The sequence below is a fragment of the Larimichthys crocea genome, chromosome XXII (genome assembly GCF_000972845.2).
Source record: "Larimichthys crocea isolate SSNF chromosome XXII, L_crocea_2.0, whole genome shotgun sequence".
NCBI lineage: Eukaryota > Metazoa > Chordata > Actinopteri > Sciaenidae > Larimichthys > Larimichthys crocea.
In genome coordinates, this window is record NC_040032.1 from 12002319 (window position 1) to 12027063 (window position 24745).

A 24745-nucleotide genomic window follows, 5' to 3' on the forward strand; every position below is an offset into this window, starting at 1 on the left:
TGATCGACTGTGAATCTGAGATTGTTTCCCCACTTTTTTATTTCCATTTTCACTTTTCACTTTTTGCATTTTCTTCCACCAAAGACGACCTCCACATTTTTCCAAAGAGAAAATATCACTTTTATTGAGCGGTCAACATGTCGAAGTGCATCTGTACACTTGTTATAAACTAGACAAACTATCCTCTAACGTTACACCGGTCCTTAACAAAAAGGCAGTCATGTGAAAGTTGTAGTAGCTAATATGACTGTAGAGTAAATTAATCATGGCATGACAGAAAAGAGGCAGAAAAAAACACAAAAAAAACCCAGAAACTGTTTTCACTTGCGCCCTAATCTGTCGTTCACACTTTAAAGAAAACAACAGTCATGATGAAAACGAATGCAAACATAAAATATACATTTGATATGTTCAAACCATTGAAAAATAAAATAAAAACATGTACTCATGAACCCATATGTACATCGGTTTATAATACAGAACACTACACAGCCCATTTCCTCTGTTATAAAACAACAGTGAAGTAAAATATTAACATTACAGCCTTTACTCGAGCAGACAGACACAACAGAGAGCGTCTCTCGTGGCAGTCGGATGGATTTTTGGCCCACACGTCACCAGATTTACCAAAAAACAACATTTCAACATGAAAATATGATTCGAAGTTGTTTCAAAATTATGATTCAAGTGTCAAACCGGAGAGACACGTGTTCTAATTTCACCTGGTCACCTGGAAATATCATCGGACTCATCGTGTTTTTGAGATATTTAACTCATCCGTCAGCTAACCCTTTAAGTCACGACAGCATAGACACATATATACGTTATGTGTTCCCAGTGAATGACTTCCTACAGCAACAGGAGAAGTATTTTTCAAGGAGTGTGACTGGCAGCATGAAAAGGATACACACAAACGTATATAAATACATATATTACATGGAACTTGTACATAAGCAAGTAAATTGGGCGAATAGAAGAAACTTGACACGACTTGGTGTCCGTGCTGTCGTCACATCCAGGGTCAGCTGACGGACAGATCACTGCTCCCTTTTTCTTCAGTCAGTGAAGCTGAAACTAAAATCTAAGATTTACCAGCTGCGTTTTGCGTTTTGTTCAGCGGCTCCGTGAGAGTATCTGGCATAACCGTTCTCAGGATACAGAGAAAGCTCCTCTGTGCTGCTGAGCCCGTTGTTGAGTTCTGAAAAAGCAACAGAAGAATTATCTAAAGTCTCTTAAATGAACAAAATTAACATATTCTGATATACCGCGCTTGATTTCGGCTGTGCTCGACGTTTATACGTAAGTACAGTAAAAAGCCACCAGTGTTAAAAAATCTGGCATGCCCCGAGCTGCAGTGTCAAATAAAACTCTGTGCTCTGACTTCCAGATCGAGGATGCAAGGATAATAACGTTACGACTGAATCCATCATGTCATAAACTTGATTATCGTCAGATGTAATGGATACATTCTGCTCTGAGCAGCACCAGGATAAGCGTGCGGGTTAAGTGCACTGTGCGTTGGCATTTTTAGCTGCGGCAGTCTACGAAATTTCACTCATGGAGGCTGAAATCTGCCGCGCGGGTCAAGTGTTTGTGAGGTTGTGTGTGTGGTTCATGCAGTCGGCGTTGCACCTGAGAATATGAGCTTCTCCTTCATGATGTTGACGTCCCGGCTGGTCTGACGCGTCACAGCGCTCAGCATGATCTGTTCTGGGTTATAGTTTTGCATCCCGCTCATCCTCCACCTGTTAGGGCACACGCAGATACAAACCATGACAACATATAGGGGAGCAAAGATTTCAACTTAAGTCATCATGATTCAACATTTTCCAGACTTGAAATAATACATATATATTTTCATTGGTAAACAAGTACAGGAACAAAGAAAGGAAGGACTCAGCTTTGGGGGTGTCAGCTAGAGAGAAAAAAAAAACACAAGGACGACAGACAAGGAGGCAGAAACAAAGGCCAAGGCAGTCGCAGCAGTTACCTGATCGTATGATAGCTGACAGATGCCAGGGGCAGCGGAGGAAGGTTGCATGCAGATCAGGCAGAGCACAGGACAAAGTAAGAATGTCAAAGGAGAAAGAGAGAGAGAGAGGGCAGAGAGGACAAAGAGAGGTTATAGCACGAGAAGAAGGAGAAACACGGAGACAGTAAGTAGACAAAAGACAGCAGGAAACAGATTGGAAATAAAATAAAAGAGAGACAGAAGAAAAGCAGAATGAACAGTCAGGTGTAAAAGAAGCAGCCGGAGCTCGACTCAGGTCTGATGGTGTAACCGTCGGCTTCTTCACATGTGAAATGTTAACACACTGAGATATGTGCTGCTGCTGCCAGCACTGATATAACATCTGATGGAGCACAGACTGAAACCGTTCAAGAAAAAGACGAAATGTTTGAGATTTTTAGGGGGTCAGTTCAGTTTAATAATAGTTTTAATGCGCAGGCACACCTAGCTCTCATCCAGCAATCACTTCTGCTCTAAAAACCCGGTCCAAACAGAACTCCTGTGCCAGATTATCCTGCTCCCGTACCAGTCGGTAACATGCTGTGGCTTAAGCTTTCATATATTTGGAGCTTCTACTGATTTACAGTGTGTTTGACATCAAGACTCAAGATGTTTGCTGTGTGCAGTTCATCCAGCGTGCCTCACTTTTTCTAGTGAATCATATTATCTGGTTGCCTAAGTCCACCTGCGACGCCCGCCAACAGCCTCCAGCTACCACCACCTGCCTTTTTTTTTTGTTTCTGTTTGTTCCCCCTAATAAACCGGGTCCAAAACCAAAAAACGTAACATTGATATTGAATCTAAATGTAATTCTTTCAATACTGTATGCGACACAATTAAAATTGCAGTTGGAAACAGAGGTGGATCTCAAGATCTGAACAAATAAAAACCAAAACTATCAGCATGGTTAGATACTGCTGAATTTTCTTTGTCATTTAGACGAACTAAATCACTGTTTCCAACCTTTCTGACCTGTTTTTATCTTGTGAACCCTATAATAAAGCATTTTGTACTCATGTCCCCCCTCAAGGTTGCACATGCCACTAACTCAACCGATAATAATTTACCTTTGTTATATTTACATCATATTTTTAAAGACCTGAAGAGGCTGAAAAAAACCTGTTAATATCGTGCAACCAGTGCTTAGTCACCCCCCCCCCAGGTTAAAACATTATAAGTTCTTTTGTGTGCTGTAGTTATCAATGAACATCTGTGACTTTCAACTCGATCACAGTCCACACTTACTTCTGAAAACAGAAAATCCCTATGACTATGGCGAGGGAGACCAGATCTGAAGAAATCCAGATGAAGTCGTAAGCAGTCTGGCTCTGCAAAACAAGAGAGAGAGAGAGAGAGAAAAGTAGTTTCCAGTCGACGCCAGCGGAGGTCACCATTAACATGCATGTCTCCTGAAGCTACCGCGAGGTTCTGACTCAAGCGAAAGCCTGCTAGACAGCTGCTTTTTTAGTTCAGATCCATGCCCTTGTCTCAACCTGTCCCAGACTCTTTCCCAGAGTCCTGTTGTTCTCTAACGCCACGCTGAGCTAAAGTCTGCCGCTGAGCTCCCTCATATTTCTCTGCGTCCTTGCCCTCGAGTCTTGCTGGGCCCTCGTCAGTCTCTGTCCTCTCTCCTGCTGTCCTCTCGTCTCGCTGTGTGACCTTGTCTGTATCTTTGTCTGTATCTTTGTGTGTGTGTGTGTGTGTGTGTGTGTGTCAGATGAGAGACAGAGGGAGGAGAGCTGTTTACCATGAGCCAGATGGGGTAAGGCACCTTTCGGAGGACTTGGGGGGCATCAGAGGACACAGAAGGCACCCCACTACACCAAAGAATGGAGTAGAGCCAGGGCTCATTTACTGGGTAGACTGTCACACTCACGTTATTGGCCAGATACTCCCTGAGGAAAGGAAATATACATGTCAACACTGACAGCTTGTTACAGCACAGAAAATATCAGCTTTATACTGTTAATGAACGCAGTTTTCAGCCATTGTTAGAATAGTTTGGGTTATTTCAACAGGGCGGATTTTCAGTTTTGTCTGTGCTCTTCTTATCGAACTGTCATCAATCAAAACCAGATGATAGTTTTGGGGTTGTTTGCTGATTTCTGCAACGCAGTTTTAGTAAAATTTGATAAAGATGAAGTGCGTGAGCTGAGAGAAATAACAAAAACATCGGTTGATGTTTAACTGATCGTAATTTTGTTGCATCGTTTCAGTGTTAATTTTGTCAGACGAGACGAAATATGTTCGTCAACGAGCCTTTTTCCCTTGACGAAGACGAGACGATGACGAGACGATACAATTTTCTAAAAACACTGATGAAAAATGTGCCAATGTGCGTTTTTGTTGACGACTAAAAACGAGACGAAAATGTCACGCAAGGACAAAAACGTCCTCCTTGTTTTCGTCGACTATATAAGAAAAAAAGCAACATCCAGTCCTGCAGGCAACGTCACGGCCACATGTTTGAGATCCTCTTGCTGCTCTCGCACCTGTGGCTTGAAAACAAACAGCATGCAGGAGAAACACGGTGTGCGCGATCATGCTCGGAAGGAAAAAGAGACTGGACGTGTGGTCCCATTTTCCAATCAATATGTTAGCTGTGGAACACAAGTGAACTGTATTCCTGAAATAAATAGAAAAAGACTAAAATGTTCTGACTAAAACTGGACTAAAATTTTGAGACTTTTAGTTGACTAAAACATGACGAACAAAACTGATTTGTGAAAGACTAAAAGTGACTAAGACTAAGAATGAACTTTGACACAAGACTAAGACTAAGTTGAAAAATGGGTGACAAAATTAACACTGCATCGTTTAAAAAAAAGATCTAAATCGACGCAGCAGAATCAGAGATATCGACACATTCTTCTTGACACCTACATTACCGATAACGCAACCAGGACCTGTACCAGCTGGGTCAGAGCGGCTGATGTAGAGAGCTGGGAGCCTGTAGCAGAAATGAGGAGTGGGCTACAGAGGCCTTCTAACTCCGCATCACCGGATTTTCTTTTCAGTTTCGACCTTCAACCCCAAACCGACGATGACTCAAGTGACATAACTCGAGGCAACTGATCAGATTTCATACAACTCCCACTCAAGCCACAAAAAAACTTTGTACATGCAGCGGTACTCAATAACTTCAATAACAGGAAACAGTAAAAATCTCTCTTATGTTTTTTTTTATGTGTTTCCATATTTGTTTACATCCTGACATTTTCCACCAAGTCAACCAGCCTCAGCCCAGGAAACACATCACGTGTGAGGAAGCATTTGATTTTTGCTTCTTCTCTTGTTTTAGAGATGCACGAAGCATCCTTCATGGTTTCTCTGAACACTTTCCTCGTTGCCTAGCAGTAGCGGTTGCTCTTACTGTACGTCTTTGTGGCTGGCCTTGCTGTAGTGGAGGGTCAGGCTTGTTATTCCCCTCTGTCTTATCTCTTCCACTGACAGCTTCTCATTTGCGGTCTGCTGAAGCCCTCGCACCCTCCCCCTGTCAGTGTCGGGGGTCCACGTCACCTGGCACAAACACATACGACACGGAAAGACCCCGATCAGACAGAATGCAGCATACTCGTAGTACTTAAGATATAATCTTCTATATCTATAATCAGTGAATTATTACGGAGGGGACCTACAGTCCTCACCCTCTTCTGGGAGATCCCTGCTTTCTGCACAGCCCACAGCGTGTCCATGAACCAGTTTCGGCTGCGCGGGTGCTCGGGTGGAGGTTTGTGGATGTTGAGCAGTGCAGAGCTGTTGGACCTGGACACCAGACGCAGCATTTCCACCAGACTGCAAACCGTTTGGTTGCCTATTCTGCTCCGTTCCCTGGCTGTCAGCGTGTCTACTGTCCAGTAGGGGTCACTCTGGAAGCAGAGAAGCAGAAACAGAGATGTGTCATACACTGTGTTCTTCTGGAGATGAATACAACATAAAAAACAAAGCTAACTAACTCTCATAGACATGTTTTTAATATGTTTTGTTGTTAAACTGTTGGTCTAACTACATTTTACAGCCATGAAATCAAATCAAATCTATATACCGCTATAAAAAAACATCCTGATGCAAGTGAATTCTTTACCTCCAAAAACCACTGTCCTGCGTTCAGAGAGCGAATCTCTGTCCAGTTGAAGAAAGAGGCATCCTCGTTCTGCCTGGACGGAAAGACCTTACTGACGTCTGTGGTTCGTCTCAACGTGCGGTCTCTCATTAGGAAGGGAATGCCGTCCGCACTGAAAGTGATCAGCAAATGTCAAACTCCAGTTATTATTATTTGGTACAAAGATATAAAGTAATAATCACAAACAGCTGCTCAGTTCATGAAACACATCTATAAAAAACTCCATCTCAGCTGTGGGATCTATATGTGGAACTTCAGAGTTCATTAAATATAAATACCCCAGGATTAAAAATGTTATTAATGTGCGCTTAATAACCTGATAGTGACGTCTGCTTCCAGGGAGCTGGCTCCGTGCTGCAGGGCTCTGTTAAAGGACAACATGGTGTTCTCTGGAGCCAGCTAGAGCAGAGAGAGGACAAACAGATACTGTCAGTCACTGTGTGTGGAAAACACACATCAAGGCTGAATTATGAAAGATCATTTAAGTTTTATCGGAAACACATTTGTCAAACCGAGGTACGGTATCCAGCATCACATCTACAAACCACACATGGTTGATTTATTCAAATTCTTCGGCCTCTAAACTGACCCACGCAGCCAAAGATCGGACTTTTAGACATCTGTTTTACAATATAAAAACATATTCCATAGAAATATATAATTTCAATGAAAACCGCATGTGGTGACTAGAAAACACAGAGAGAAACAAACTAAAATAACAAAGACAAGTGAAAGCTAGCTGGTGAGACTGAATTTAGTCCTTTTGTGTAATTAAAACAAATCCACCAACATTTTTAGTTCGTTTGTTATTCAACACGACTAAATGAAGCTGGAAATAAATCTCTAGAAAATAATAGTAAACCCTGCTGAAGCTTTACGAGATCCGCTAAAGCGAAACTTAAATGAAACAATCACAAATGTGAGGTTATTAAATTCATTCACTGCATTGCTGTAGATATGGATATTGATAGTAGACACAGACAGCTTACTCATGAGTGCAGTATTCTTTAGATATTGCAGTATTTTCTAGTATTTTGCTTTGTGGGGAAAACTGCAGCTCTGATGTCCAGTTCATTTCATTTCCATGATCCAGTGTTTTCAATCAGCTCTATTCAATCCTCAGTTTAACTGTGATGTAGTCTGTCTATCACTGCAGGTACTTGTGTTTCCCAGCTGTGAGAACTGACTTCATGGAACATAAAGACAGCTGAACACGGCTCCACACAGCTGAGGTGCATTGCAGACAAAGCCAGTTGGCTTTGTATATGGATGTGTATAGTGTGTGTGTGTGTGTGTCTTTAGAGGGCAGGGAAACACAGTTCTGAACATCACTGTACATTTGTTTATAGCTAATCAGCTGGAACAGTATTTGCTTGCCCAGCTGTGAAATGACAGTTCGGTGTGTTGTTAGCTCACATGCTTACTGAGCCTGATAACAAGCTCATGTACTGCAGCTACACTGCTGTGTGAAATATGATGCAAGGGCATGCACACACACCACACACACACACAGTCTATGAACATAAAAATATACTAACTGGTCCATCAGCATGAGACGTTCATGCAACAGTTCTTAAGAAGAAGAATTATTACAAAGCATAATAAAAACGTAGGCCATTTTTCTTTGAGGAGTACCAGCAGGAAATGGACACCTGACAGTGACAGCCTCTTGGCAGTAAAAAGTTCTTCCCACAGAGCTGCACATCATCCATTTAAGCAATTAACTGGATCAGACAGTGAGGTCTTGGCAAAGCACCAACTCACCATAGGAGCTCCCCGACGGCCAATGATGTCTGGTCGAGGTTTGAGGCCGTGGCGGTCCATGATGCAGGGACAGTTGAATGAGAGAGGTGCCAAATAGACAGCCACGAGGATAATGATGTAAGTCACCAACACTACCACCTGGAAATCTAAGAGGAAGGAGTAAGAGGGGGGGGCAGAGGTAAGAGGTTTTTTTGGTGGTTAGCTTCTGCTCGTGCATTCTTGGAATACCACTTGAGCGTCAAGTGATTGTGTCACTGTGGAGTCTAAGCGTGCCCTCGGGCAACTGTCGAGAACCAGACGCCCGACTCTGCTTCTGATTGGATAATGCTCGTTGCCTGTGTAGTTTGGGTTGGCGTCAGAAGCGAGACCGGATTAGGGTTAGGTTTAAGAATATTAGGGTGAGACAATCAGAGACAGAGAAGGGCAGAGTTTATTTTTGCTGTCTAATATTTATCTTTACTCTCAGCTCTCAGACATCTAGAGCTTCATGATGCTTCTTCATTATTATACAGAGAACGAACTAAAGAGCAGACTGCGTGGAGAAGACAAGCGATGAAAACACTGTGGCTTTTACTTTAGTCTAAACTGTGTTCAGAAAACGAGCATTTCATAAGTTGTTTGCTCGTCTTCTTGTGAACAGATCTGGCAAAATATCAATTCAGAGGTTTTACAATCGTGATGATTACTTCTGCTTCCTTTTGATCTGTTTATTGCAATCAATAAATAACAGCAACATCTGTTTATTTAGGGTTCCTACCATCTTTAGCGGTTCATAGTTACTTGTGGAAATAAACACAAATGATCCCACAGCCTCCAACATGTTGTAACCCCACGGCCGTACTGATAGGAGAGTTTAGATAGTTCGTTGTCAGGTTTATCATTGCATTGCATTGAAGCACGTGGCCAGAAGTCAAGTGTCACTTTATTAATCTTCAGCTCATCTGTGTGGAGCACCTACACCGTCCCATACAACATCTGAAATGTCTTCAGATATGGCACGATAGAACCCTGTGATAGAAACAGACTAAAAACTCTTCAAGCCACAATAATAAACGTGACTTTCTTCAGTCTGCATCACTCTGAATAAGCCAAAGAAATCAACAGCAGTGACCTTTACTTGAAATACAAGTCAACACTTACTGGATCTCTCTCTGCGAACCACATATCCAGCTACCAACCAGCTGATAGCTGTGACTGTTGCCAGAGCGCCGATGTGCAGGAAAGGTGCCGTGGACTGGTAACAAAGCACAAATATAGAACGCTGGTGTTAATTGGCAGTTATTTATAAGAGAGAGAGAGAGAGAGGGTACAACAGAGCTTTGAGAACATCTTGATGAGTAACACATAAATAAACACGTCAGCAACAGGTACACGACGTGACGATCGGAGCTGTTTCCAAGTGTTACCGGAGAGATCGACATGTGAGAAGCCATTTTTAGACAGGAAGCCTCGTCATTGCCAATACATGATGCTTCATTTCAAGTTTCATTCTAACCTGCAGTGACACAAGCAGGATGTCCCACTCATCTCCCCATATGTCATCAACAGAAACAACACCAGAGATCGTGGTGAGCAGCGTAGCCAACACTCCAATCTGTAGAGACAAAACAGACGACGATGAGGTCACATTTTATTTGAAACGTGTGTGGAGTGGAGCAAACACATGACAAAAAATTGAAATGATCACAGCACCTTGTGAACCCAGTAGAGGTTCAGCTGCTGGCCCAAGGATATGTGGAAAAATGCTAAGATCTGAAAAAAGAAGCAAGATTCAGTGAGTTGTGATCGTGACTGAGCTGTAAGAAACTTTGCAAACATGTATTGTAGGGCTTCTGTTACCATCAGGAAGGTGATGTAGCTGAATCCCACGGTGGTGGATGCAAGAATGGGGATGGTCTCATCCCTCCATTCTCCGGAGCGGTTGTATACTGACCTGGAGTGTGAACAGGTAAAGTTTGAACGCTGAAAACTTTATTCTTGTAAACCACATGCAAACCCTGCTGCGTTAAGGTCAGCATCCTGCTGTTTGCAACCTCATCTACAACTCCCGTCGTGGACTGACTGACTCACCAGTTGAACTCGTTGAAATCATTTTGAGCCACCAACCAGAAGTAGGCCCAAAAGAGAAGAAGGAGGAAAGAACTGCACAAGATGACGAACCATGTACACTCCCACTGGGAAGGAAAACACAAACAACACGTTCAGATTCAACACTTTCTTCATACTACACACTAATTTCTTAGCAGAAATAAAGGAGCAGGGATCAGTATTTCATATCAACAATGGATCAAGACAGATAATTATCACCCTGCTCTGCAGTTCCCCTCAGCTGAAAGCACTTGAGCGTCTCTCGGACAATTTATTTGATTTCACAGCTCGTAAGTCGTAACTACTTGATTCACTCTCACGACCCTCATTGTGTAACACCCAGAGGCAGCAGCAGGCAGCTGTTTTCAGCTGTAAAGTTTACCACCAAACAGCCAACAACAAACAAAGTTGGCGGCAGATATTTCCCTCGGGAGTTGGTGGAGATCAAATCCAGAGAGAAAAGAGGAGAATTAATATTGGGCTTGGTCAGAAACAGTGTAACACAGTTACCTGATCAACTTCATGAGGTGGTAACAGGGCAGTGTGGTGTTTATAGCTTGTCTCAGCTGCCCCCAAGTGGCCAAAAATAGTTACTACAAGTTTAGTTCAACTACATTTTCAAAACAATCTGCCCATGATGACTTCCTAAAACATATCCAGAACTAAATGTTTGTAGTAGTACACATGAGTACGTGTTAGTACAGAAAAAGGTCCTTGTTCAGTCTTCTGGCTTGACATTTGGGACAAAGGTATACAGGAGAGCATGTGCATCAGTCAAGGACTGTTCCCTTCAGTAGTTAACAGGATTAGGAGGTAATGCCATGTGAGGGGAGGTGTAGAGAGTATGATAGGCCAGTCAACAGAAGGTGTAGAGCATCGATCAGCTTTAGCAACACACACACACACACACACACACACACACCATTTCCAGTGACTTATGTAAGAGGCTGTGAGATAATTAGAGGTGTGTGCAGGTAAAAGAGAAAATGGCTGCACTGATGAAGCTGAAAGGTTTCACTATAGAGGTGGTGAATACGGATCAGGAAATATCTTCTAACCTCGTGCGGGCGGTAACAACATGACAGCAGAAGTGGAGATAAGTCAAAGTACCGGTGGTTGATTTTAATTGGTTTAGCAGATAACTGGTGGTCAGGTGACTGACATGGCTATGAGGCAGTGAGCCAAAGTCACGTTGTCGATTTAAGGGCGAGCAACAACAACAGTGGAAACGGTATCTGTGGCTTTACGTGAATACGTCAAACCGCTTCCCAAATTTGTGACTTCCGTGTTTCTGGTCGTACATTTTCTGTGTTTTCCGATCTAAGTAGGTTTGGATTGGACAGACACAACTGAACACCACTGTACCCACCACAAACCGAATTATATATATGTTTTCTATATGTTTCCTCCAATGACAGTAGATTAGGATTTCAGTTTCAGGCATGGGTTGAGAAGCGGAGTCAGAGTGCAGGTCAAGTAATCCCCGACTGAGGCCTCGGTGAAGAAAATAGCGATGAGGAGAAGCCTGTTCCTACAACAACGACTGTCAAAGGACATCCAGTACTCAACTGCTCAAGTAAGCTTGTCTATGCGGCCTCCATCAGCAAGGACAACCTCTGAACAGAGGTGAATAATATTGATTCAGTTATAATACACTTCAGTTACAATAGAAGAAAACATTTCTCAGTCTAAGGGGATCTTCTGAGATCTTCTACTGAACAACATTTAATGCATTTCATCCAGACATTCAAGCCGTGAGAGTCCGTGTCACATTTTCTGACCTTTAGCAGGCCGCTCTCACTGCGCGGTGCGAGTCATTGAAAGGGAAGCTGTGTCATATCTGCCGTCTTTTTCTCCTGAGTGCTACGTGGCCTTCAAAGGTCTCTCCATCTTTCCAATTAGAACTGCTCGTACCCAACTTCTGACAGCGCTCGTAAATCCTGATCTACACTTTGTGCTGACTTCACCGTGTGATGAAGCTCTCCCTCTTTCTTCGCTCCGCTGATAAATACTGAACAGGATGGTCTGTATCGGACAAGGTCAGTGTCAGCTGAACATGGACGAGCAAGTGCAAAAAGAAAATTGATCGTCTGAGCAAGAATGTGGTATGCCACTGTGCAGGTATGAATATGTTACTTATTAACATTGATTATACTTATAGTTCATTAGTTAAAGGACCAGTGTAGGATTTAGTGGTGTGGTTGTGGATTTCAAACTTTCGTTTCACCCTCTCCATCCTGGCATGAAGGAGAAACTACGCTGGCTGTGAAATCTGGAGCCAGTGTTTAGTTTGTTCCTTCAGGGCTACTGTAGAAACTTGGCGGTACAACATGTTTGAGTCCTGTGGTATTTTTTAAATTTGCATTAACTTGGCGGCTGCATAAGAAGCTGTAAACTACAACACTGAGATTTTATCGCACTATAAAGTTGATTTAACAAACCTAGTGACTCATGCAGCAGCCACAGAGTGACATTTGGGGCTCTGTTATGGTGTTGACTAACTCCTTTGAGGAAATATCTCGCTCCTTAACGGGTAAATTTCCCGCTTTCTTTCCCAGTGAGTCATTAACTTTGCGTATCTGTCATTTGGTGCGGGGGAGGACGTTTTTTTTATCAGAACTTTTCCTCTAAAGATAGTCGCTGAGAAAAAACCTGCAGAGTTGGCTGATAATCTCTGAGGGGTTTGGCCCTCGTCACATTAAACATTCATTTAATCCAGTGTTAATATAAAAATACTGATTATCATACAGTACTGTATGCACTGTATAGACCTTCCACTCTCCTGGAATTAACCGTGTGATGTTGTGTGACGGTTTCTTGGTGGTAACTACTTTATTTAGTTCTTAGTTTTTAGTTTTTGGGTGCCAGCCAGGACTCAGCCTGACAATTTAAAAAGTGTTACCTCTCATGAAAACCACACAAAGGGTGCATAAATTCCAAACACAAGTCATACAACCTTAAACCAAAATGTGAACAAACCAAAATACCACTTTTCTTTTCGTTTCAAAAAATATATTTACACAACAGAAAACCCATAAACAATGTCCACTTATTCAGTTCAATTCTGGGCCAATTTTGAGCCACAACACCGACTAACTGCTAGAAAAGCAGAGGTTCACAGCACTAAGGGTGTAATCTGTCCTTACTAATAAAGGCCTGTCCTTAATAACACAATCGCTCACACATCGCTTTGTTGCCGTGTAAACACACAACATTTCAGAGAATGAATGCCGACCTCTTTGCTTATGTGAAAGCACTGCGTGTTTGGCTACATCAAGCTTTGTAAACGAAGACAGAGCGGGGGAAAGAGGCGGCTGTGTGCTTGAATTTTTTCCTCTTGGTCAGCACATCATCGGTGCCAGGCTCACACTTTCAGTAAATGGACTAATTTATGGCAGAGCCACTGGCTCTTTGTGATAAAGAAGACATCCAGTAGAAGAAGCTGCGGCTGCCCAGTGGGTGTCCAACACAGCTGGGTGTCTGGCTCTGGCTCTGCACATACAAACACTGCACTGATTCTGGTACTTTGCTTTCTTGTAAGGATCATTTTCTCCCTGTTACTAGGGTCTGGTCTCGAAGTTACTGAGGAATTCAGTAAAAAAAATGTGATGACATCAACTTCTAATGGATGAGCTTAGGAAAATAACCTCAGGGAATAGACCTTTTCAGGCATAGTACGGCGTTTCCAATGTCCATTTATTGCAGCAGTGACAACAACATGCACCAAAGCAGCACCCTGACTCTGTTAGACCTGAATGAAAAGGATCCTTAATTAGTATCATTGGTAACATCATGTTTAACCTACTATTTCATGTGAAAAAGGTCTATCCCTAGAGAATTATTACAGTGAAGCTACAAATTCATTACAAACACCTTAGAAAGATAAACCAATGTCATCAAACAAGCATTGATTCAACCAAGATGACGCTGTCCAACATCTTTATGAACTCTTGTTATGATTTATGTACATTTATTTTCAATGCTTGGTGGAAAGTTTAAAGTTTTATTTCCATTTTCGATGCCATAGTGGCCTAAAACACGTAAACCATGTAGACTGCAACATCTCTGCTCTGACTATATACTCTCTACTTTTCAAAGACAAAGGGAGCCTGTAACGCCATAAACAAAGCTAATAAATGTACATTGTACCTCGAGTTACTCTTGTGTGTTTTTTTTGTTTCCTTTCACGAAGCCTCCAGAACCACAAAGTGGAAAATAGTTCATATATTCATTCCTGAGGTGTGCTCATGTTTCGGTGCAGCCTCAGCAGGATTGTGTTGTCTCATTATCGGCCTCCGTTTTGCTCTGCTGCACACTACAGTACGTACAGTAAGCCACACACACTCTCCACTCATTATACTTTCTTTACATGAATGCTTACATACAGGATCCTCGTAAACATGAGAACAACTGTTTCCTCAGTTACATACAGGCATACAGTTGATTTCTGGTGTGACTGTGTTGTAAGCCAGGGTTACAAATAAAACAGCGTTAGTATTTAGCCGATGCACTGTGAAACACCTATGATTAACTTAATAACCATGGCTCTGTTCTCGTCCTCCCTCCGATTATATAGTAACAATATGTTAATTTAACATTTGGAGGCCAGGCCTCTATGACTAAAGCTGATGGCTTAGTATTAGTTTGGTCTCTCTCAGTGGAAAGACTTATTCACATGTGTTTTCTTAGCTGGATTGTTAACATTAGCAACAGGTTTATTTAGAGTTGGAGGATGTGTAGACTGCGCAGCTTAGGTCGGGACTTCTGGAGAACTGGTGGCCGGTAAATTGCCGGATACCTTAAATATTAAAAAAATGTGGAGGATGCGGAGTAAAACACTTGTAAGACAGCTGGGCTGAGAAACAAAAGTAAATGATGAGTAATGTAAATCATTACTGCTGAGTAATTAATGAGGTAACGTCGTTACCTTTTCCGTGAGTCATGTGTAATGAGTAAGTGATTACAGTTTCCAAGTATGTCACACTGTGTATGGACCTCATTACATTACTTTGTTTTTTTGTACTTTTTGTATCAAGTACTGGAAGCCGGCAGTGAACGTCTGGTCAAATCAATAGTTTTGCTTATTTTCTGATCAGATATTTTATGATTTCTGTCCAAATTTTAGACTATTTCATAAAGGCAAACTTTTCGTACCGGAGTAGAAAAAATATGTTGGTCATTCTCAAAGTGAAGGAAAGAGGAAAGAAGAAAAGTGTTGTTTTGGTACTCAAATTCAGTATTTAATTTGGCATATGGCATCTTAAAAATGCCAAAAAATAGCCAGATTTAAATGAAAGATTTGATCATCCATCTACAACATCTTGCCATGATGCATGTACATACAATGGTAATAACAGTACTACAAGCATATAATAGGGTTATAACAGTAATATAAAGTTATTGCCATGTTTTCATTTGGATACCAATCAAGAAAAATGTAGTTTTATATAAACACGTCCACACTTAAGGTTGAGCAGTACTGACTTACCTTTGAGCTGTCGTCTTGGGAACGCTGGTAGCGTTTCCAGCGGCAACCATAGATCCCAGTGACAAAGGACACAAAGACCTGTTTCTCATAGACCTGTAAGGGTTGGTGTTTCACCATGCTCCTTCAGCCTCAACGCGCCACCAGTTCGTTAACATCCCACACAGGACTGGGAACCCTGGAGAAGAAAACGAGCTCAGTCATTGTACATACAATTACATTTCTCAACATCAACACGCCGCGTCATGTCACGAGGTGTATTTTCACAAAACACTGTGAACATGTTGACGGTCCTGGGCCTTGTTTGCAGTAACAACACCTGTGAAAGGAAGTCAACACATTATTCAAAAGTGAGTCACGTCTTGGACAGACATAATAACATGGTATATGCTTTACAGTCCTTATTTCTGAATGTGGAAAAGTGGAAAATAGGCAGTGGTAGGCGTCTATCTATGGCTATGACTTACTTTAATCCTTTAACAAGAAGAACATCAGTAAGAAAGAAAGAGTACGATGTAGTCAGCGTGTTGCCCTCAAACTCACTCCCGCCTCAGAGAAAAGCTTGTTGCCTTGGCGGCAGGTAAAAATGTCTTGGCACAGGAGGTGTTGTTTTTTTAATGGCTCTCTGGAAGAGATGCTGCTGCGCTTGTCTCTATTTTCAGGGTCCCTCTGATAACTTACATCAGATCATTTCTAATATATCGAGTACAGAATTATGAAATGTCACCTGATGTAACCTACTGTGTGTTATTTATATAATGTTTAAAAATAAAGCTGGATCCTGGGAATGAGCTCAGTTGGAGCATGTGACCTTTAGGGTCTTTCTGTTAATTAAACACCTCGGGGGTCCTGATGAGTGTCAGGTCCTTAGATAATGTTTTTTTTTTAATTTTGGCCTTTTCAAGCTTTATTTTTGATAGAGACAGCTGAAGAGTTACAGGAACGTGGGGAGAGAGAGATGGGGAACGACATGCAGCAAATGGCTGCAGGTCGGATTCGAACCCTGGGCCGCTGCGCCAAGGACTGAGCCTTCGTACATGGGGCGGATGCTCTACCAGCGGAGCTAATCGACACCCCAAGTCCTTAGATAACTTTGACTTTATGATTATTTATTTCTTTTTATTCGTTTCTTTTTAGCAGCATGACTCTGTGGATGGTAATGTCATTCCACCACTTCAGTCCAGACTGGAATACCTCAAAGGTCACTGGTTGCTAAGAAATTTCGTACAGACATTCATGTTGCCCAGAGGATAGAAATAGTGCCGTCATGGGGGGTTGACATGAAATATTCAAGCTTCGTAAAAGGACATATTCTCCTGACTTTGGTGATCCTCGTTTTCATCTAGCACCACCATCAAAGCACCACTGCTGTGTCGAAGTACGGCAGCACAGAGACACTAGCATGGCTGTAGACTCTTAATCTTGTTTAGTTTTAATTAATTTTAATTGCATGGACGACTGATAACACTGCAGAGAGGGCTAAGTAAAGATAGACTCAGAGGCAAACTGCAATTTGACACAAACAGACTGTGCAGTGCTGACCCTGAATGAGCCTGAACCATAAAAAAAGGTGCTTTACCACACTGGAGTAGCAAACCTTGACAGATACTATTGGGTCCGGTTTATAGGTCCAGTTATAGTGCTGATCTTAAATAGGTAACCAGCTGAAGGGAGGTAAGGGGCAGACTAAGAGGGTCTTCCCATGGGCCCAGGGTCGGTCCACTTTAGCCACACTGTGCCAGGCCAAGCTGTGATGACGTGTTTTCATCGCCTGCAGGGAATAACCAACCACTGAGTCCAACACCGTGTCTTACAGTCACCGGATTAGCTGAATGACGTGTCGTCATATCCAGGCGAGGGGCATTTAAAGAGTCACAACATCGGCGCGTTGATACAACAAAAACTGATGAAAAGAACAGTAAACATAAAGAGAGCTCCACGCTGAACGCTGGGTGGGCCAAGGTGAGCCAGGTAGGTAAACTCCCTTTAACTGTGTCACCACCACACAGTCGTGTTGTGCCAACTCAGCACTTCACTTGTGCCACTTGAACCAAAGTGAAAAGTCAATATATGGAGAGAGAGAGAGTTCACTTCACCTCTCGGCTGATGTTAAAGCACTGTCCTAAAAGAGACGACATCTTCAGAGGGGATTCAGAATCCCACTGAGGGGGCAGCTGCACACCGCTTATGAAAACAGAACCATTTGGTGCTGTCGTGTAACCCCCCTGCCCCCCGCCATGACCGTGGTCAACCGCCAGGACTAGGCCATGTGGATGAGGTTTTCCTAGATGGATAAACACTCAAAACAGCTGAAAACACAGCTGAAATGAAATGAAGAAAACATTTTAAAGCTTTTTTTTTTCTTCTCGATCAAATGAACAGTAATTTCCTGCTCAGATTAAAGCAGATAAGGGTGTTTCCTGGTCAACGCTTGCAAACAAAACAAATTGCTCCTTTGTCCTTATCTGTGAACCAGGGAAATTACAACATGATGAGGGGGGCTGAATGTTTCTGTCTGCGTACACCTAACACTGTATCCGTGTCAGTCTGTGAGGCTGCAGGTACAACAGTGCCTTGAGCTGCCAACATGCGTATGTTTACGAGTTATCAGGGCAACCTTTGCACACCGAATCGGTCATAAAGTGTCTTGACGATGACTCTAGATGAAAAGTTATGATTTGCCCAAAGTTATTAGGCCTCATCCTCTCCGCATTATGAATATCAGTGCCAAATTTCATATGCTAAACATATAGAAGGCCCACTTGAGCTATCCTATTCAGCTTGTCATATACCTACAGCATCTGACTGGTGACTGATTATTATATAGTAACTCCCAGACCTTCTCCTGGAGTTGGCAGACTCCCAGCGTTCACATCCTGACCCCATCCTCGAACAAGGGCCATCTGGAGCTGAAATCAAGCGACTTATTCCAGCTCGGTTGGCCTATTGTCTCCCTCTGTGGCTTTCTACCATGGTGCTATCATCACAGAGCCGTGGTCATCATGCACGCCCACTCTGAGAAGCTACACTCCTCTATTGTCTCCATGTCTGGTAAAATATTCAGTAAAAGGATGCAATTATGAGAAGTTCATCTACTCGTGTTGACCTTTCCTTTCCAGTGGGTGTATACGTGCTCCCTGAAGTGGATAAAAGGGAAATGTTTCCTCAAGAGGTGCAGGTAAGTGCTTCTGTCAGACATCAGGGTTAATGCCATGACAGTCAGATGTTTTTAATGGAGCGAAGCCGCACGAGGAACAAAGGCAGCGCAACATATCATCAAAGACTTTGGAGGTAAGGTGCAGCAGTTATTGGAAAATGACACAAAGTATTCCAGGAGTTCCATCAACACTCGATGGAAAAGATAAATCTGCCAATGAAAATATGTTCGGCATAAACTGCCGCGCCTTTGAAGGAATGTCTTCAACACGTGTTCTATTTACAGCGAAACCACGGCGAGCAACCACACACAGACAATTCCAAGGACGGAAAATCTTTTGACCTCGATGAATGTGAGTTCTGATGATGAAGTATAATGCTTGTTACTTTCTTTGTTTTCCTACAGTGTACTGGCTGTAATGAGTCAGCAGCTGTTTCGAAGCTGTACTCAGAGTAGCAGTTGATCGGACACTCAGTCTAATGTGCTTTTCATTTTTAATGTGTTTTCTATTGTTTCTTTTAGCTCCTGGCACGGCGTAGTCTTTTTTAAAACAAGCTGGAGAACCTCACATTTTAAACCTGTTATTGTTGCATTTACAGCCAGCACATTGTAACTCTGTAAAGAAGAGAGCTCTCCAAACATTGGTCTAATTCACCCTGGCTCACCTGTACTCAGCCTACAACAAAGCTCTCTCTTGTGGGCTTTCGGCTGGCCTCTCATACAGCTGGCTTCGGGCCAGTTCCTTCTCACGAAGCTGCCATTTAGCTAATAGGACTTTACTACTCTGCTCACTTCCTCGCCAGCTTCCAGAGGTAACCTGGTTACTGTCGACACCCCTCTGAAGTCTGCACCACGCTGCGAGACGTTGACGGTGAAGCTAGAATTATGTGCTTGTTGAATAATAATACAATAATCCACTAAGTCTCAGCCAACCAATCGCCACAGAGCCTCTGCCATATCTGTCTATTATTAGCCTCTTATCTCGGTCATTGTCGCCTCTTTCCAGTCTTCCATCCGTCGTTCACTCCTTCATGAAATTTATATATGCATGCATTAATAGTACCCTTAATCTTTTAGTGGATTTAGCCAAAAATAGAGTTTCCATTAGTGCCATGCACTCATTATGACACACAGGGAGGGAGTATGAGAGGACTGGACTGGAAACAAAGAAGCCAATGAGTTTTATTCCAGTAAATTTTTTCATCTCTCTGTGTGTTGGCCTGCATCCATCAGGTGCAGGCCGTAAAGACACAAGCTTCTACTTGTCAAAGTGAGACCCTGCTCTCCCACCCCGCACACCGTCAGCGACGAGCAAACACCTGCCAGTTCCGAGGCAACCTCTGATTTATTGCAGGTGACGTAAGTCTGATAGATAATGTAAGAGACGCTGCAGGAAGGCCAGGGTATAGACGGAAAAGAACATTGGTAGTCAGATATGTCTTCTGCTAATCAGATCTGTGAGGACGAAAGGACGGACCAATGTGATTAAACCTTGAATTATTTGCTTTGCAAAGGTGATGACATCACTACTCACTACTAGTTTTTGTTCAAGAAGGAAACACTAAAGGTCACACACACACACACACACGCAAGCCTTAACATGCCTTCATCACATATAAACATCCGCATTATATGAAGCTTGAAATGATAAATGAACTGAAGAGATCTTGGTCAAACCTCACCAGTTCAGTGTTTACCACATCGTCATGCATACCCAGAAGGTGCATGCATGATGGGAAATGAAGTTATAAATGTCTTCAGAAGTTTAAAGAAGAGTCAAAAGAGTTTTAAAAAATGAATTCAGGCGGCTGTTTGGTGGTGAAATTTTAAGAACATAGACAATACAAATCATTTATACTCATAATAATTCATATATATTGCCTCTCTGTGTCTGTACATATCTCCCATGATACTCAGTTCTGCAGCAGGTGTCAGTGAAGTTGCTCAGGAAACAGTAGCAATCTCACTTATTTCAGACCTGTCAATCAACCATCAAGCAGGAGAACGAATGATAATTAATCATCCACTTTTGTTTTATCCATTCATAACGTGTGCGCCCACATGGAGACAGCCATAACACTGTGCTTATATTGACTATAATGACATTTAAATCCATGAAAGAGGATCATAAGAGGATTTGATTGAAGAAATATAATGGGAAAAATCACCCAATGAGGACAGATCACTCAGCTCAATTATACCAGTTTCCTCACAAAACAAACACACAGTGTCAAGTGACAGCTCCACAGATTATATGAAGATAATCCGACAAAGTGCGCACAGACACTTACTTTACCTCCACGACAGCCTTTGTATCCTGGACAGTGTTGAAACAGCTTCTCGGTTAATCAGTTATTTCCACGGATGTTGTCATGATGTCTCTTCACACTTTACGGATTCATACAAGTCTTTAAAGTTACTTTGAGCGGCTGTATGAGACGGAGCAGTGACGCGCATCAGCCAACTTCACGCCCGAGTGTCCATGATCAGCCCTGACGCGACAGTTTGAACGATTTCAGAATAATAAGAATGTTTGTTTTTTAAAATAAATCCCTCGACAGTCTCTGCTGGAATAGTCGCAGCCTACCTTCAGTGTTCATAGAAGAGTTAAAAACTGTAATCCGTCCGACACCGTGTGGGTGGAGCTGTGGCACACTGTAAGAAAAGAAGCAGTCCATGCGAGCGCTTTGCAGGACTGACTGCTGTGTTTAAGTGGCTGCTTTTTACAGTGTGCAGGAGGTAAATGGACCTGAGCGGCATTAATGCAGTGCTGAGCATGGAGGAGCAGATTTTTGTAGTTATTCTGCAGCTCAATCAATCTTCATTTTGTCATTTTATTCCATAAAAAACATTTTAATATCACTTTCTTATAAAATATCCTGTATGAAAGGTTCATAAGTTTTAATTTATGGCTTTATATGTATGAAAAAACAATTTGACTGACAGATTTTGGATCTGGACTAATGTGTTTCAGCTGATTGAGTGTTTATTAACAGATAGTCAACGTTACCAACCACACTGTTACCAAATAGAAAGGATATGCACCAACCAAAGGGATTTTTGTACAACCTGACAAACTTACAACTGATCTATAAAGAATTAGTCAGCAATTGATTTGGAATGATTGTATATTTGTATCTTTTATCATCTGATTTTGTTGTGAATTCAAGTTTATTTCATTTAGTTTATGCTGCAAAAAAGATCCCAACAGTCTATTTTTACACTAATATATTTAATATTATGATAATCCTGAAATAAAGTGAAGAATTCACTTAAGTAAAGTTGCACATTTATTTTTATCACAGCTTCATTTGCATCCTAGAAACAAGACCATGCTCGTATGTGAATTCATCTCATCACCAATTTATTTTTCAGTATTATCAGAAGATTTGATGATTCGACTGAAATAATATATGGTCACTGTTTGCAGTGTGGAGAAACATCAAACACATGGAAAAGTCAGTTTCACTCCTTTCTGCAGGCGTTAATCTTACCCTATGAATTTGCCATTGCGGTTATTAAAATTGCAGAAGCATGAGACAGCTGAAATAGATGAGGTAGAGATGATGATGATGAGGAGGAGGAGAGCAGAGACGACACAAGCTATCTGTCTCCAGCCAGTGAGGATTCATGTGTTAGAGTTGAGAAGATGTTTTGAGATTGTGAAACTAAGTATGATGCTGGCTTTAAGTGTGGGTGGGGATGTCAGGAGGGAGGAGAGAAATAATTTCATTAAACTTCTCTGTTGGGAGGTCTGAAGTTGCCAAGGAGGCTTGACATAGGCCCCATCTCTAGGAAATGTGAATTTACCTTTGCAGGAGGAGGTTGAGGGGGGTTGGATGGGGATAATGGAGTAACATGCAGTGACGAGGAGTTTTCAAGGAGCAGATATGAGCTTGAATGCTCAGAAAAAACAATGATGCAGAAATTAGGAAGTAATTACAAACTATGTTTCCATGACTTTGATTTGAAAAGTTGATTTTCTATGAAAAGCTGGTGAAAATCTCCAGAAAGCTATAAAACAAACGAGTCTTTCTACTTCACATTAGTGCAACTAGACCCTTTATTATTTGTATTGATTGTTGTAATAATTATGGAGTTGTAGGTCACTGTACAAGACCCATTAGGCAGTGCATTAACAACACCTGGCAAAGAGGAAGAGCAGATGATAAACGTCTTGTCTCGAGATCTATTCCAGGCGCTCAGAGATTAACCCTTGGTTTGGGATAATTACGTCAGATCCCTTTAATCCCAAACAATTTAGCAAGCGGCAGTGACGCCCCTCAGCTAGAAGTGCTGGTCCTGTGATGGTGTCTTTGTGGAAAAGACAAATGTCAGGGGTGGAAAAACAAGTTAGGAGAGACTTTTAGTTAAAAACTAATAACAGGTGATTAAATAATGTGCTTTACATGTTAAAAGTTGTACTTGTAGTTCAAGTCATCACAGTGAAACTAAAATAATGTCATTCCCTCTTGAAATGATTATAATAACAAAGGTAGAAATGGTGCTTATAGCAACTGTAACTTAGAAGTAGCACTAGTATTTAGTAAGAAGTAAAAGGAGTAAAAAAAAACAGACTGCTTATTCACCTCCTGATTCATTGTTAGCTCTTTGTCAACCTCTAGTGGCCATGGAAAATGCTCCCACTGAGAGGCTGAAACTTTAAACTTCAGCCAGCAGAGGTCACCTGTACTCACTGTACTGGTGGTCAATTGTCTCTTTCATTGAATTATAGTGAGAAAATCAAAACATGTGATTAGATCATTTGACATGAATCTGTTGATCTTAGTAGCCCTGCTCTGCTGCATTTACACTTTTAATTAAATGCACAAAAGGCCTAATGGTGAACTGAAAGTGAAGAAATTAAATGAATTAATCAACAAATATAGATTGTGGGGCAAGATGTGACAGAAAGAAGTAGTTGCAGAGAAATGCAATATATATTTATTCCTCTAAGTTTTTATATTGAGCTACCTGACTGTGTGTGTGAGTGTATATTTTCTCCTTTATATTTTATATTTTGTGAAATGCTTGTTGCAATGCTGTATATTAGACTTTAGCGTGGTGTGATTGTGATTTTTCTTCATTGGCTCTGGACAGGGCCTCAGCATTTTCTACTCATTTCATGGCTACCATGATTTCTTCCACACACTTGGAAGGGTATAAGGATAAAATCTAATAAGTGTGAACATGTTCCCATCAGGCCCAAAATCTAAAACAGCAGCTGAACAGATATAATAACAAGCTGAAGAGAAGGGGGGCAGTGTTATACCGGATACGCATCCGCTCCTTCTGTAACTTCCTGCTGCTTGATCCACCTCCAAACAAAGTGTCTCCCAAGCAGGGGGAGGATGTATAACACGAGGAAGAAGAGAAGGAAGCATGGGAAAAAATGCAACCAGAACATTCAGTTCCCATGCTCCCTTTACACACCCGATACATACATACTGTGAAGTTACAGTAATGGGTTTTAATTGATTCATTTTGTTCTATAATGCTGAATATATCTGCAAAAGTTGTTGAACTAATGAGTTTGCCTTTGATACTTCCTGTTATTGTGGAGAGTTTGAGTCAAACTCACACAGGCATGAGACAATAAGGACACTTATACAGGGAGGATCAGACAGAAACCACCCCAGATCCTGTTTGCCTCTCAAATCTCTCTATTGTGGTGATGGGACAGGCAACAAAAATCAGCACCACCTCACTGTGGTACACCGAGGTATCAGGTGTAGCTTGAGTTGAGGGGTAGATCAATAGTTTCAAAGAACATCTTGTCTCTTGCAGTTTTGCACATTTCACTGGTGACAGGGCTGTGCACTTAACACAATATGACCTGATTTCCCAACAGAGGGACGAACCATCGATTTTACACATAAAGGTTAAATTACTCTTTAGGGAGAGTGTTTTTCAGCCAGGCCTCTGTGGCTCAGGAATCTGAGACTTCTTATAGTTATGAAAACCTGTAATATAAACTGTGGGCATGAACTTTGAAACTATGAAAACAGACAGGGAAGATCTGATCTGAAGATGCTTTTGAGTTGCATTATGGGAATTGTAGGATGCAGTAACTTTGAAACTTGACTCATTCTAGTAGAGCTGAAGTATTTTTATCAC

The 24745-nt window shown here is 41.8% G+C and overlaps 1 protein-coding gene across 5 annotated transcripts in view; it reads right to left on the reverse strand.

Moving 5' to 3' along the window:
- Nucleotides 1-96: 96 nt before the first annotated feature.
- gdpd5a (glycerophosphodiester phosphodiesterase domain containing 5a) overlaps nucleotides 97-24745 on the reverse strand; it is a 28412-nt gene continuing 3763 nt past the window's right edge. Inside the window, exons 1-17 of one of the 5 annotated variants that reach the window (XM_019255042.2) lie at nucleotides 20925-21239; nucleotides 15475-15649; nucleotides 9969-10072; nucleotides 9738-9831; nucleotides 9591-9650; nucleotides 9394-9492; nucleotides 9039-9132; nucleotides 7899-8044; nucleotides 6451-6533; nucleotides 6096-6246; nucleotides 5650-5880; nucleotides 5385-5530; nucleotides 3759-3906; nucleotides 3257-3339; nucleotides 1991-2005; nucleotides 1633-1745; nucleotides 97-1198 (exon numbers count right to left, since the gene is read on the reverse strand). In XM_019255042.2, the coding sequence (XP_019110587.1) occupies nucleotides 1089-1198; nucleotides 1633-1745; nucleotides 1991-2005; nucleotides 3257-3339; nucleotides 3759-3906; nucleotides 5385-5530; nucleotides 5650-5880; nucleotides 6096-6246; nucleotides 6451-6533; nucleotides 7899-8044; nucleotides 9039-9132; nucleotides 9394-9492; nucleotides 9591-9650; nucleotides 9738-9831; nucleotides 9969-10072; nucleotides 15475-15591 (1794 nt within the window). In that variant the 5' untranslated portion in view covers nucleotides 15592-15649; nucleotides 20925-21239 and the 3' untranslated portion in view covers nucleotides 97-1088. Of the gene's footprint in view, nucleotides 1199-1632; nucleotides 1746-1990; nucleotides 2006-3256; nucleotides 3340-3758; nucleotides 3907-5384; nucleotides 5531-5649; nucleotides 5881-6095; nucleotides 6247-6450; nucleotides 6534-7898; nucleotides 8045-9038; nucleotides 9133-9393; nucleotides 9493-9590; nucleotides 9651-9737; nucleotides 9832-9968; nucleotides 10073-15474; nucleotides 15650-20919; nucleotides 21240-24745 lie in introns of those variants that run through there. The other 4 variants (XM_019255045.2, XM_019255041.2, XM_019255044.2 and 1 more) reach the window with 4 other exon arrangements.